At 44.5% G+C, this 14,521-nt stretch overlaps 1 protein-coding gene across 6 annotated transcripts in view; it reads right to left on the reverse strand.

The window, feature by feature from the left end:
* Positions 1-14,521, reverse strand: part of MGLL (monoglyceride lipase) — a 100,891-nt gene that overhangs the window by 10,986 nt on the left and 75,384 nt on the right. For all 6 annotated transcript variants that reach the window (XM_085072602.1, XM_085072601.1, XM_085072600.1 and 3 more), the window contains 2 exons: positions 5,002-5,138; positions 3,398-3,508 (listed from right to left, as the gene is read on the reverse strand). In XM_085072602.1, the coding sequence (XP_084928728.1) occupies positions 3,398-3,508; positions 5,002-5,138 (248 nt within the window). The remainder of the gene's footprint in view (positions 1-3,397; positions 3,509-5,001; positions 5,139-14,521) is intronic.

The following is a 14,521-nucleotide window of genomic DNA, read 5'->3' on the forward strand; positions in this document are numbered from 1 at the left end:
TGAGCAGCCCAGGCTGGAAACTGCTGGCAGAAGAAAGGGTAACATCTTTCATTTCAATAGCACTGCAAGCACATTGATACCAGGGCTCTGCTCTGATCTTTGATAGCTGCCTTTAATTAAGTGATCACCGCTTAAGTCAGAAAATACGCAGTTAGGGTTCACTGGTCTGTTTTATGGCCCTGTGGTGTTCACAGCTAACACTTGCAGGTAGGCTGTCCTCCATGCCCTCTGTTTCTGCACTTACTTAATCACTTCTGAAGCTCTCCCTGGCACCTCAGATCACAGATGACACATGGCAGATTAATTATGATATTAGAGGAATAACACAAGGTTGAAGTCAAAGTCATTCAGGAGTGAAAAGCAGTAAAGACTCACTGCAGGTTTGGGAACACGTGTGTACCTTGGGGTGGATATGACTAGGAGCCACTGTCACTGTCTATTCAGCCCTTCACTGGCTTTGACATTTTGTCAGCAAAATTAATTTCTCCTGAGGTCTCTGAAGCCAGAATAGTAAAACAATATATCCACACCAATACAGGTATGAGCTTATGATGATCCAGGCAGGAATGGGGTTTTCTTCATTTCATGTTAATTCCAGGCAGTGATTGAGCTATGCACCTTCATGGATCCTAGGCAAGATAATGGACTCTGACCCTGATGGCTATCATCTCTGCTAAACTGGGCAGAACAAAGTAAAAAAAAAATTTTTTTAATATAGTACTTTCTTCCAGTTTAATTATACCTTAGGAAAAGTCCTTTGCAGCATTACTGGGTGCAGATTCAGGCTGAAAGACAGTGAGCAACATGATGTCCAGTCGGGTTGGAAAGCAACAGATCAGCAAGAGGCAAAATGGAAAACACAAAAGGTAAAGAGAGAATATTGTGTAGTGAATCCTTAAACAATAGGCTGAGGGCCAGTACAGGATTAAACACCAGGGAATATTTCCTAAGGGGTTGTCCTGCCCACCTGATTTCAAAGCATTCAACAGCAGAAATGTAGCGGGAGATGCTCTTTCACCCCTGCTCTGCCCTTTGCCAGCATATGTGACTCCTGTCCCTGCAGCCTTTGCAACTTTGAAGATTCAGAGCTGAATTTTGTTCAGGTCAGTTGAGAAGAAAAGGGGGAAGGCAGCAAGATCCCTCTCACTCCAGTGGATTTACAACTGGATGCTTCCATCAGGACACAGGATTTATAGGGCACTGATGAAATTGTGTTTCTGCAAAGAGCAGCATTTGATCTTCCTGCAAACATGCTGTGCTTCTGCTGCTGCCAGGGCTGGCTCGACAGCCTGAGAAGGTATTTCTAAGAGGGACTGAAGCACCCAGTGTGTCATCTGGCTCGCTGTTATTGTTGCCTTGAGCCCTCGTTTGTTCAGGCCAAGGTAAATTCTTGCTCAGCTGGAAACTTCCCCAGCAAAGGGATGAATGCAATGGTCCTTGGGAAATGGCCCAGGGCTGAGAAGTCATACCAGTTACAAGGGAAAACTAAGCCTTTGTTCCTCAGAAGCACAATCACCATGAAATGTTTTTTGACTCTCAGAGGAAAAAAACCACACAGCTTTATGGGAAAATGTGGTTTATGCAGGAATACTCTGTCTGTTTTCAGTCCTTCCTCTTGCAAATACCTTTTCAACTCCAGAACTGATTTCAACTGAGTGTGACAGAGCAGAGCTATTACAGGAATAATTAATTTTTAATCAGTTTTCAGATGCAACAATAGATTTGAAAGAGAAAGAAACTGACTGTGCTCTTGTAATACTGCATGTGAGAGACTCTCTAGGAAAAAGATCATATAAACACCTCCAAAATACTTCAGTTAGAGAATAGGATTTCCTACCTAAATAATGCATCATTGCATTTATTTCTTACACTGAAATTAAGCAACATCTGGTACAAAGATCTGCAACAAACCAGACTACAGTAATGCTAGTTCCCACAGAACTGGGAGTCCTTTATTTCAGAAAGGGTTTAGCATCTAGCAAAAGGTAGAGGTATAGCAATATTTCCCTATTTTCCTTGATCAGAAAGAAAAGGCTAACAGCCTCTCTCTGTTTATTATTTTTTCTTAATATTTATTCTTTTTCCCTTTCCAAAGTCAGAAAAAGCAGGGGCACTGATGCTCACAGGACACCTATGCCAGGTGTAGCCTCACCCATAAAGAATCAATGACCAGCCTCCTAAAACCAGACTCTGGTATTCTGACTCCTATTTAAGTAAGTTTACCTCGACTGGATGACTTCAGGATTCACTTCCCTTCTTAATATTGGGTAGGACTGTGGGAAAGCACTTGGAAGGAAAATATTGACTGGCATCCAGGTGGTGCAGACCTCAGCAGGGTTTTGCATCTTAAGGCTAGAGGTCTTCTTGCATTTTCTTCAGCGGAAAAGAGAGGTGATTAGAAAGAACCCGTTGGTGCTTGTAATGATCTGTGATGTCCATAAATGGCTTTGGCTACAGCAGAAGGTGGGACAGGATTACACTGAAAGCTGAGGCAATCTGTCTCCTTCCTCACAAGGAGAAAAAGAATTTAAAAAGGAGAAATAGCTTAGAAATAGATTAAAACAAGAAGCTAGCCCTAGGAGAAGAGTCTAAGGAGAAAGGATAAAGGAATGAGTCCTGGGGGAATGGGATGCTCTGTCCTTCCTGCTGGTTTAGCTGCTCCTTCTCTTTCCTTCCAGCTTCTTTTAGGGTTGTTGTTTATTCTTTTAAAAATGCAGAAAGGAGGAGAGAGCTGAGGCTCAGTTGCTCTGCAGAACTTCCCTGGGGAAGGGCAAGCTGGGCAATGCAATTGTAAGTCAGAAGCAGCTCTGGAGGGCAGATGTGAATGGGAGGGTGATAAAGCCTAAATGCAAACCAAAAGAGATGGTCTGGACAAGGACCTGTTATGGTACCAAGCCAAATGGAATGCAGCTGGGGCAGTGATGCTTTAGCTGGAATCTCTTTTGAGGCTCATAAAGTAATTTCTGGGACTCAGGAGCTCTAGTTCTGTTAAGAAATCGGTCATCCCCCAAATGCCAAAAATAACCCTGGCCTGACTTAGCCAGAAGCCTGTGTTGCAACTATACCAGACTCTGCATGAGTCAGGAAGAAAGCTGTAGGAGAGGAAGGGAAAGGACGGCACTGTGTGGGCTGCCACAGGGTGAGGTGAAGAAAGCACAGTCTGCTATCACCATTACCCAACTCTTGGTTAAGTAAGTTTTTCTGGACAGGTTCAGGATTCACTTCCCCTCTGAAAAGTAGGTGGGACTGTGGGGGAGGTACTTGGAAGAGAAGTACTGACTGGCATCCGGGTGGCACAGATCCCAGCAGGGCTTTGCATTTCAGGGCCAGAGGTCTTAACAACTTTTCCTTCTGCAGAAGAGCAAGGTGACCATGTGCAACGCGGGTTTGCTCTTACCTTGATGGGAGTAGCGACTTCTGGGCTGGCTACCACTAAAGGAGAGATTAACAGCATGCCTGAAAACTCACTGGGCCGCTCACTAGCTGTCAGAATGGAGATGGCTCCCCCCTGCAATGCAAAATAACAGCCCACAGCTTAATACAGGTGCCAACATCTTGTTTGTACAGTAATCCTGTTACTGGAAGGGGTTTAGTCCAAGCAAGCAATTATTTCTGCCCCACTGAGAGTGCAGTGTGGTCAGCAAGGAAGGCTGGAGGAGTAGGAGCACTGGAAGTGTCTGGTTTTTGTGTGGGAGATCTGGTTTCTGTTCTCATGCTATAAACCTTCACACCACACTGAACTCAACTCTCCATGCAATGCCCGTCAGCTCCCTGGGATGCCTTGGGTCCTCCTTACTTAAAAGGACTATGAAGTAAGAAGAAAATGTCTGAAGGGGTAGTTCAGGTGGGACTTGAAAAATAAGTTGAGGATTATCAGCTTGACAGACAGGTATTGCGTTGGGAAGATGCCATGAAGTCAGGTTTGGTCTGTGCTGTGCCACCGGTAACCTGGGCAACAGCAATGCTGCCAATGCCAAAATCTTCACTAATTAATGGGAATTAAATATACTCCTCCTCTGTGTCCCCAGCCCCTCTGGCCCCCAGTGCTGTGCCCAGAGCCTGGCAGCAAACACCCAGCCCATGGTCTGGAGCTGAACATCAGCCAGGCTGAGCCTCCTGCCTGAGGACAAGGGGCTGATGGCAAGGGGTGGGCATGGAAGGGATCTGGTGGGCTTGCCCGGGAAAGTTTGCAGAGGATTAGTTGCCAAGGGGAAAATTTGGTGAATTTCCACGCTGCTGGAGAACCAGGGGCTTGTTAAATGGAGCAGCAGCAAGAAGCATCTCAAAGGCCTCACTGGGAAATCAGCTCCTTGTTACAGCGGCTTTGGAGCACAGGAGCCCTTCAGAGCATGCCATGCCTTCTTATGCAAGAACACTTATTTATCTGAGCATGGACTGAATCCCAAAGTACTTATTCATTTTCCTCTCCTCCGGGAAGGCAGGGAGAGCAGATCAATGACATCAGTAGGGATACTGTTAGCTTGAATAAAGGGATTTGGCTTGTGCTGTCAGAATCAGGCTTCAGATCTGTTCACCAAATCAGTGCCTTTGTTTTTGCAGCCTTAATCCCTGGTACATTTTCCTGTTAGGTTGTTTAACAGAATGAGGCTATAGGGTGTTTTCGTGCTTCATCCCCATGCTGCTCACAAAGCTTTGGAGGGCTTAACCTCCTGGTTACTGGTTAAAATGAAAAGGGAAGCCCAATGCTGCAGGGAGCTGGTGAGACTTACCACATCCCCTTGGGAATGAATGGTCTTGTTAAAAAACAGGCCCCTTGTTGCAAATGGCCCTAATTAGGGCCATGATGGGGGTAGAAAAGTTAAGGACTGGCTTTACTCAAGGCAGATCTCAGGCTGGCAAACGAGTCAGTGAGTGAAGTGGAAAGGAGGGTTCCTTGTAGTTTTGTTTTCCTGCTGAGGAATGAGTTATTTCCTGCCATCCACATGAGTACTGTGGCAACTGTTGTGGGTGCTGCTGGGAGGGGTAGGGGATGGTGCTTACCATGGAGTGCCCCAGGATGAGAACAGGCAGCTCAGGGTGCTCTTTCTTCATGAGATCAATGTGCTGCAAGCTGTCCCTGATGAAGACGTGGAAATCTGAGACAACCATACGATCACCCTCACTCTGCCCGTGGCCAACTGCAGGGGAAAAGGAGAGCACACAGCTAAGTCATTTGAAGCAGTGGTCACCATCAGGAAAAGACCTAGCAGAAATAAGCCCATTGGACTGTTTCTGTCCTAACTTGACCTTCTCCTGCAGTCATCTCTCAACAGAAAAAGTGCTGCAGAAATACAAAGGAAGGAGCATGGAGCTGTGAAGTGCCATATTATCCATGATCTGACTAAAAAAAAAAAAAAAAATCATAGAATCATAGAATGTTAAGGGGTTGCAAGGGGCTTTAAATTTGGACTTCTATTCACTTGTATTTCTACCTGCTCTTTAAAATTAAGAGTACTGATCTACCTCTTGCAGCCTCCAACATCAGGGTGAGTAAGGGCTGTCTTGCTGTTGAAATGGTGGGTCACTGCATCGTGGGAAATGGGGTTTGCCTCGAGTATCATTTCCTCTTGGGTCTGGTGGCTCACTGTACAGCTGTAACTGCTGTGTAGCATCTTGGCAAGAAACAGAAAGATTCTGAAGACCAGATATATTTGGTATAAACTTAATGGACCATGGACACTGCCTTTTCCAGGGCCTGAATGTGCATAAACTTTGCATTCCTGCTGTTTCTCATGATTCCCTGGGGCACTGGGAACGTCTTTTGTATGAGGTATGGGGTTAAGTGATGGAGGCTGCAACAGCCTGCAGTGGGCAAGTATTCAGTGGCATCCTCCTCCTAAGCAAGTATTGATGCAAACTGTGCTGCACCTGGACACTGTTTCCTCACACTGTATCTGGGAATTATCTTGCCTAATGGAAGGGAAGGGGAAGATTAAAAGGGGAGATGGTGAGTTGCCATGGGAACAGTGGCATCCCTGGCAGAGGTGGAGCCAGCATCACCACCAACACAGCCCCAGGTGGTTTTGAGCTTGCAAAGGCTTGAAATTAATACCACCTTGGGGAAGCCATTTGCATGCTTCCTGACCACACATGCATGTTATGGTCTATCACAAATTGGATTCCTCCTTAGAAACAGCTCCTATTCTTGTTTCTGTTCCATGCAGGTTGTTAAGGAAAACTGCGAAGGGGAAAATGCATCCCACCCATGTGGGATAGGGTATAGGGGGTCTCAAACATCTCCCTCTGTGGGATAGGGTATAGGGGGTCTCAAACATCTCCCTCTGTGGGGTGTCTCCTTAGGCCTTCTCCAGTGGGCACTAAGGCACATTTATAGACACAAAGGAGCAATGGCTTGTTAAAGGACTTGAAGTGTCTGATAATTGTTGGCATGCTGGATGGTTCCCCTTCCAGTGATCAGCAAAGTATAGCTCTGCTGACACAGCCACAAAGTAGTTAGATCTGCTGGCAATGGTCGTGCCAGCGGAAATCAGCATGGCTCAATTTTCTTGTAAGCCACCAAAAAAAATCACCTTGCAAATTAGGCAGAACTTCTAATAAAAAGCTGGACTAAATCCATTCCATCTAGGAAAACTGAACCCCAAACTTGTTCTTTTGTCCTGCCAGGTGGTCTCTGTGGCTGGTCTTTTGGCAGTGAAGGCTGCAATCAGCCACGCTGACTGCCAGAAAAACCCATACACGTCATGCTGATCAATTATAAATAACATATTACCAGCTCTGCTTTCCATGCACACAGTAAAATTGCTGCCAAAATATGGTACAGCAAGCATCCTCCATGAATCAGTGACCAGAAACAAATCCAAGAGCAAATTAAAATACAAGTCATGATAATCTCCAGAAATGAAACCATGTGTGTGGCTAGAGGATCTATTAACTTTAGACTGATTTTTGTTACAGATGGGAAGTGATCCTTTTACAAATTATGTACATATCCAGTCCACTCACTTTATGGTCCTCAAATGTGTTATTTGCATATTATTCAATTGTAGCAGGTTAATATGAGTTGAACCGTCCAGAGAGAGGAACATTTTCACTAAGAGAGCTCTGCAGTTCAACTTCTTTTTTTTCTCCAGTGCTGCCTCACTTGCTTCTAGTCTCTGCTTGTCTCCAGTACTCAGACAGCTGAGAAAGCAGAGACAGCAAACCCCTGTGGCCCAGGTCTGTAAATGGGCCATGACTCCTTGCTCTGGAGCTGTGAGTCTTTGGTCTATTTTTGGATGAGACAGAGGCAGGTCTGGAAAGCCTCCTTGGCCCTCAGTGTGGAGAATTTCCCGTGGTCCTACCACATAACAATGACACTGCTTGTACCAGTCAGAGTAATGACTGTGGAATCCAAGAAATATTTGCTCAATGCTATGACAAGGTCCTCCTTAAATTTCTCCAGGGTTTGGGTTTTTTTATTAATAACTTAGTGAACTCCCTTTTAACTCCAGTTTTAACTACCAAGCTCCTGATCCCCACTGAGATGGCACAGAGCAAAGCCGGAGGAGCAATTTGTCAGCACGTGAGGGACAGGAAGCCATGCAAGTCTTTGCTTTGGTACTTTGCCTCTTGCACAAGCTTAGGCAAGGGGCATTGGTAGGTCATGGTCTTTTATTTTACTATTTTCTCTTCCCCTCCAAGAAACCAAACCTGTTCCCCCAGTGAATGAGTATATTGCTACTTTGGATCCCCCATCTGAGAAAGCTTCAGGGTGAAGGACTAAGACCCCTTCTATTAGGTGAAAGATATTTGCACAACCAAACATCAATACAGTCAAGAACATTGACGTGTTTTTCTCCGATCTTTTGCATTTAGAGCTATTAAGAATGAAAAGTCAGGTTCATCTTTGATGTAAAGCTATTTGCTTTGGCTTTTGCTGGGAATGAATCTGCTGTAGTGGTTCCAAAGTGCCAGTGGCAAAACTGTGGGTGTAAGAGGAGGGGAACCACCTTCACACAGGAACTGGAAGTAACCAGAGACTGCCCCACACCCAAGTGACACAGCACCAAGGGTGACAACAGACAAGTGTCACAAGAATCACAGCTCCATGAGTTCATCATCACAGCACTCCCACAGGGCCCCTGGTTTCAACAGGGCAGCATGAGGTGCAGTGCACAGAGCTGTGGCTGCTGGTGCACATCCCCACAGCACACTTGGGGTCCCAAAACTGTTGAACTGTTTCACATCTATCTGGCTTCACACCCAGCTTGGTTCACTGCTAGTATTGTGGTTGTGCAGTGGCTCGGTGATCATTTCAGGCTGTGTGTACTGAGCTGATTGCAGGCACCTTTTCCATGAGTCTTTAAAACTGAGAAGCCAAACCACATATTTTCAGGTGGCAAATCTAGGAGGTCTAAGCATCCATTTCCAGCCAAACTCACCACTGCAAAATAACATACTTTACGCAAACAAAGTCTGAATAAAGGCTGTGATGATCTGGCCCGATATGCAATAATTATTAAATTCTTCCTGCTGTATTTTCGGCACGAGCTTGCTCAGACTGCAGCTCTGCCACTGGAGTCAAGAACAACAACTCAGTCAGTCCTGTCAGAAATGATGACTTCAGAGCACGATTTCACCTGTGATTGTAGATCCTACAAAGCTACACATCTCTCTGGATGAAATAATACTGACTGGCTGCACAAGAAGACAAAGCTGAGAGCTCAGAGATGGAATATTTGAGGGTGTGAGGACTCTGGGGAGTCTGTTATAACCATGTAGGTATGACTCTGCCTGCATAACAGATTGGGTGACCCTGGAAATGAATACTTCTACAAGCCCTCCTTTCCTCAAATATCATATTCTCTCATGCTGTGAGGCTTGCTTTTGAAAGCCACTCCAAAGCAGCCAGGCTTTTCAGCTGACATTGGCTCACATGCCTCAAAAAAAAGTTACATCCTGGTCAGATTGGAGATATGATGAAAAACATGTAAATAAAAGGCTCAGTCCAACTTGACACTCCCTTCCCTTCAGTAAAAGCCAAATGGGAACTGCCTGAAGAAATAAGCAGCCCAACTCTGGGCTTGTTGGGAGACTCACCCCAACAAGGTGACCTGTGCTGGATCTCCACCAGCACAATGCTTTTTTGTTGGGGCTGTGGGGCCACATCAGAACTGAAGAAATCTGTCCTTAAATGCCTAAATAAGACTGGCAGAATATGAGGCAGAGAGGAGAGCCTGGCAGTGCCTGTCCCTGCACACCATGGGGTGCCTCAACCCCTTGGAGGCACTGCAGGGATGGGTGAGTGAGGCAGCACACCCTGTCCACCCTCAGATACCTCCACTGGTTTTGTTCTAAACTCTTTCACATAAGCCACACAGTGACAAAAGCAGAGCCTGACCCTGAATGCTCATGTGAGGACCGAACTGATCCTCAGACCTTCCAGAGGAACATTTTGCTATGGAAGATGAGGTGATGGGAAATGCAGGTCAAATGTTGAGTTCAGCTATGCTGCTGTAAATTCACCAATTTCTGTGCTGTTCCTTAAAGCTTACAGTCATGGGAAAGCAGAAATGATAGGCCATGTTGTTTTTGCAGCCTTTGCTCCCTATTTATTATGGAAAAGCCATAAAACAAAGAGAGGACAGGAGAAATCTGCCTGGGGAGCAGTAATTCTTCAGGCAGAATTTTTATCTTGGCTTTTCACATATTTTGATGTTTCCAGCCTTGGGGCAAAGGGGATGGTTTGGATCCATTTTTATCGTAGTGAGGACACCACCACTGTAGGATAAAATGCTCTCCTTGGCCAACTGATGGTAGAAACAATCAGGAGGAATGCAGGGCTTGACTCCTGCCTCAGGATTAATCAACTCTATCTGTTTGTTTTCCTTTCTAGAGGCATAACTCCAAGATTTTAGAGTGGGAGAATCAGGAACAGGGAGATCCAGGGGTTAGGTCAGGAATTCCAGGCTTACCACTGCCTCAGCACAAACACATTTTGAATTGCAGTGCTACTAACAGAGGAGTGTCAGAAGCTTTTAGTGGTTAAAAGTGAGAAGTGCCATCACTGTGAAATCAATGATTCCCAGACACAGCTGAGAAGCAGCTCTGTACTGCAGTCCCACATTGGGAATCCCCTCTCCCGTGGTCTCCTCCAGCTTGTGGCAGCTTGCTCAGGTGGTGACCTTGCTGTTGTGGCCACAACCTGCCCTGAGATCCCATTGCTATGGCAAGGGACCACTTCAGCAGCTCACTGTAATATCCAAACCCCTCAGACTGGGGGACAGCAGCCCTTGCCTGCTTCTGCATTCCTCTCCGCCCTTTACATTCAGACTCGGAGATCAAACTTAAAGCACAAGAAGCAACAGATACAGTTTTCCAGAGTGTTTCAGCTTTGGAAGCCAGTGCAGCAGTTAATGAAGTGTGTCACAAGGTATTGCAGCTGATGCCTGTATTTATGAGCTCTACTGAAACTCCTCTGAACAAGGACTGCTTTTTCTTTTTTTTTTTTTTTTCACTTGTACAGCACCAGCACTGCAGGGCATCACCACAGAACTTGGTCCAACGTACAGCAAGATCTAAAAGTAATACTTAACTCTAATCCCAGGCTATAAGGCAGCATGATTTTGCAGAGGAGGAGATTGGAGAAAGCACATAGATGGCGAATTTGGGGGAGACAATACACAAGGCAACACAGCAAATGTTTGTGAAGCCTTGATTTTCCACTTGGGTGTTTTTTTAAGGTTTAATGAAAAAATTATTAATGAACTAGTAAACCCTTCAAATTGTCATAACAGTTCACTACTGAAAAACTGTACTTGTTTTGTAATGAATCAAGTACACATCTTTTTCATCAAGTGAGCAAAGCTCATTAATTAAACATACTGGATTTGAAAGCTCTCAATGTTTAATTATTTGTTTAACAAGCAATACATCTAATCCACCATTCAGACACACAAACAACTAAAACAACAGGAAGAAGCTTCAAAGCAGGACAATCAACATCTGGAAAAGTCACCAGACTGTGCCTGTATTGTCAGTAACATGTAAAGCAATGTTCCATTGGCAGAACAAATACACAGAGGAAGCACCTCAGAGATTACCCTGCAGATTCATGCCCAATAAAGCATCTTTCTTGCCCTCAGAACACACTTATCACAGAAAGGGAGTCTGATCTGGTTTGACTTCTCCAATTTTTTTCCATTCTTCAACCAAATCAAGTCTGATGCACAGAGGGCACTGTGAAGTTTCTGCCCTCCAACTGTACCTACTCTTCATTTTGCTGTATGTGCAGAGCAGAGGCACCAGAACAGAGACACCTGAGCCAGGAGAATGCAGGGTAAGCTATCCCAGGATTTAGGACATAGATCATGACCCCTTGACTGAGATCAAGCTGCCATCTAGGTCAGCTACCATGCTTATTTTGTAGCTAAACCTTGGAGTGTCTCAGTGTCCATGTGGCTGAGGCTTAGCTGTGCATCTTCGTCCTCTCCTTTAGCTGTGGTTTCCACTGGAAGAAAAACCAGTTTGACACAAGCCTATGGTCTTTTCCAGAAGGATTACTTTCACATCAGATGGGAACCACTAGGAACTAAAAGGAGAGCATTCCCTCTCATCACTGCTTTCCCTTTTATGTTCTTTGAAGATCTGAAATACAGTTCAGTATATGCTTATCCTTAGCAATTTTTGATCACTCTTCTCCATCTGGGTGGTCCTGGGCATCTCTTCTTTAGCACCACCAGTAGAGATGCAGTGAACCCACTGGGTTTTCCACAATAATAGACACATTAGACAACCACTAGACATGGCACCCAACAGAATTACCTCTTCACTCTAGGTGTTTTATGTATGAAGCATGTAACTAGGAATGTCAGGTGGATTCTGCCTCTCTCTGACCAAAAGGGAATCTTGCTCTGAAGGCACAAGTCCATCAGCTTCCCTCTTCCCTTTAAAGGTTAGGAAAATAATTTTCCTTTCAGCATTTGCTGGGTAGTTTTTATTCACTTGCCTCACACAAAGAGTGCAGCAAACTGAAAGCATTCTCCTCCCACATCAGAGACACATTTGCAGAGCTGAGATATTTTTAGAATAGTGCACACAGAGATATATTGTTTGTTGTCTTGGTTAGGAAAAAAAAGCAACAGCCAGTTTTCTATACTAAAATCATTTGTGCCTTATTGCTAGGGAGCAGAGAACCAGTCATCTTGCTAAAGCCATTTGAAATCTTTTCTGTACTCCAGAGATGACAAACAAAATGACCTGGTACATATCAGAGCAGTCATTAATTCTGGTTGACAAGGCAAACTGTTTCTGTCAATGTTAAGAGCCAATTCTTCTCTAATGGATACAAACATGGTTCTTTTGGCTTTAGAAGACTTGCCCATTTCTTATACTGTTGCTGAATTTGGCTCTGAACTGCATTTTCTTAAAAGTCTTTCTGGAACATGATGTTGCTCATGAAAACATGCTGTAAAAACCCATCTGAGTGTTTGTGTTGCAAAATAATGAGCTGCATTTACAAACAGCAGTCACTCTGGCCAGACTAGAAACCCAAGTGTCTCCTGGGATGCCATGAGATGAAGGGGCCAAGGCAGTGTGAAAACCTGCATGTGCCACAGCCACTTCCTACCCTGCCTGGAGCAGGGCAGCTTTGTCATTCCTGTCACAAAGTCAGGAAGCTGCTGTGGTGTGGCTGGTGAAGCTAAGGTCCACAAAAGAGTCCCACTTCCTCTTCCACAAAGCACATTCACAACAGTATTCCACTTTCTTCCTCAGGCCCTTCTGCAGTGCCACCTCCCAAGCCAGCCCTTAAAAGCATAAAAGCAAAAGACAGCTGGCAGGAAAACCCTTTTCTACCAGACTACTGGAATCAATGGTTTGAAAGCTTTGCACAAAGCCAGTGTAGATGGCTGAGTAGCTGTTGAGTTCCTCTGCAAAAGAGTTTCTTTTGCTGATGAATGAAATGATTCCTATCTAATCTCTTTTCCCATGGGATGAAAATCACAACATAAACACAAGATATGTAATCAGTGAAGCAGAACTTATGGTGGCTCTAAGGAGTCAGAGACACTAACTAATCAAGCATGAAGTGATTTTATTTAAGGCCCTATAATAATTATTATAAGGCATTATAATTTCTAACAGTTTCTCTTGCAGTTTTGCACTGAGATTTTCCTCTCTTTTATGACAATGAGCAGATAATTTTCTGAAGTATTGGTGAGGTGACTTAGAAACAGAGCTGGCCTTCAAAGTCTTATTCTGGCATGACATAGAACCAGTATCAACGCTCAGACACTGCAGAAAAAAAATGCACAGACTTTACTGGAGTTAATGCAGCATCTCACAAGTTCATTTGACCTATATGCTGCTGATCTAAGAGCAGAGAAGGGCCTCTTTTCTGCTCTCCACATATGACTTAAGACATCACTAATGGTAGCTAGAGTTTCACCTTCAGTGGAAGAGGCAAGCAGCCAAGGGCAATTTCCCTGCTATTTTAATTTAGCTTTAAACACAGATATTATTTTCTTCTCTTGTTTTAATCCCATAAATTAAGAAAACAAGGGTGCAAACTTTATTTTTTCCTAGCTGAAAGCAAGAATGAAAGTCCACTTGCATTAACCCTCTGATCCAAGTTCCAGCTTTAAAACAACTGGGGCACCAATTGAAAATGTCAGGATTTTCAAAGAAAAAGCCAGTGCTGGAGTGAAACTGCACACTCCCCTTCCCCTTCCCTGCCCATTTATTCCAAAGCATGGCTGGCATGTGGGCTGGCTCTCCAACACGCACATGCTATTAACTCCTAAATGACAGCTTGTTTAACTAGAAAATATTTCCACTTTTTTTTTCCCTTGACAAAGGCCATTCATTTCTTGCTCTTCTATTTGCTTAAAGATGGTTTCGTTTGCCCTGCCTGAGTGTGTGCACAAGCCTCCTGATTGCTCCCCTCTGAGGAGAGCTGCAAGGGACTGACCCAGCCCTGGGTGGCTGAGCAGGGAGCTTTGCCCCTCGCGCAGCACCAACCCAGCTACTCACATTGCAAAATCCAGACGTGTGCCTTGCATAGCTTTGTGCTTGAGAAAACAATCAAATCAATTCATCTTGGGGATGACAGATCTAATTTTTCCCTGCCCACAGTAGATTAGGCACCACGAAGAAAAGAAGATGAAAGCTGGATCATGTAAGAACTCCCTCCATGCTGCTGACGAATGTCTTGGGAGATGGACACAACTTCCTTTCAAGCTCTCTTCAAAAGGTTCCCCTCCATGCAGACCACCCATTGGGGACCCACATCAATAACAACAACAACAAAAAGAATTTAAAAGACCCATTTTTCACCCGATTTATTTACATGTTAGAATAAACACAAGTTCCCATCTAGAGCAAGGGCTCCCAGTGGGTTCTGTTTAGTCTGTGAGATTCTTGGCACCCAGCATACAGCATTTCTCTATTCCAAAGCAATCTTGGCACAGAATTTTGGGTTATATAATTTTTAAAGCAACTGGCAAAAGAATAATAATAATGTTTCTAAAAAGAGGGACTCATGTTCTAGGATACCAGTAAGGTGTTTTACCAATTAATCTGC

Source organism: Lichenostomus cassidix, chromosome 12, assembly GCF_008360975.1.
Source record: "Lichenostomus cassidix isolate B80296 chromosome 12, HeHo_3.0, whole genome shotgun sequence".
NCBI classification, from domain to species: Eukaryota; Metazoa; Chordata; class Aves; order Passeriformes; family Meliphagidae; genus Lichenostomus; species Lichenostomus cassidix.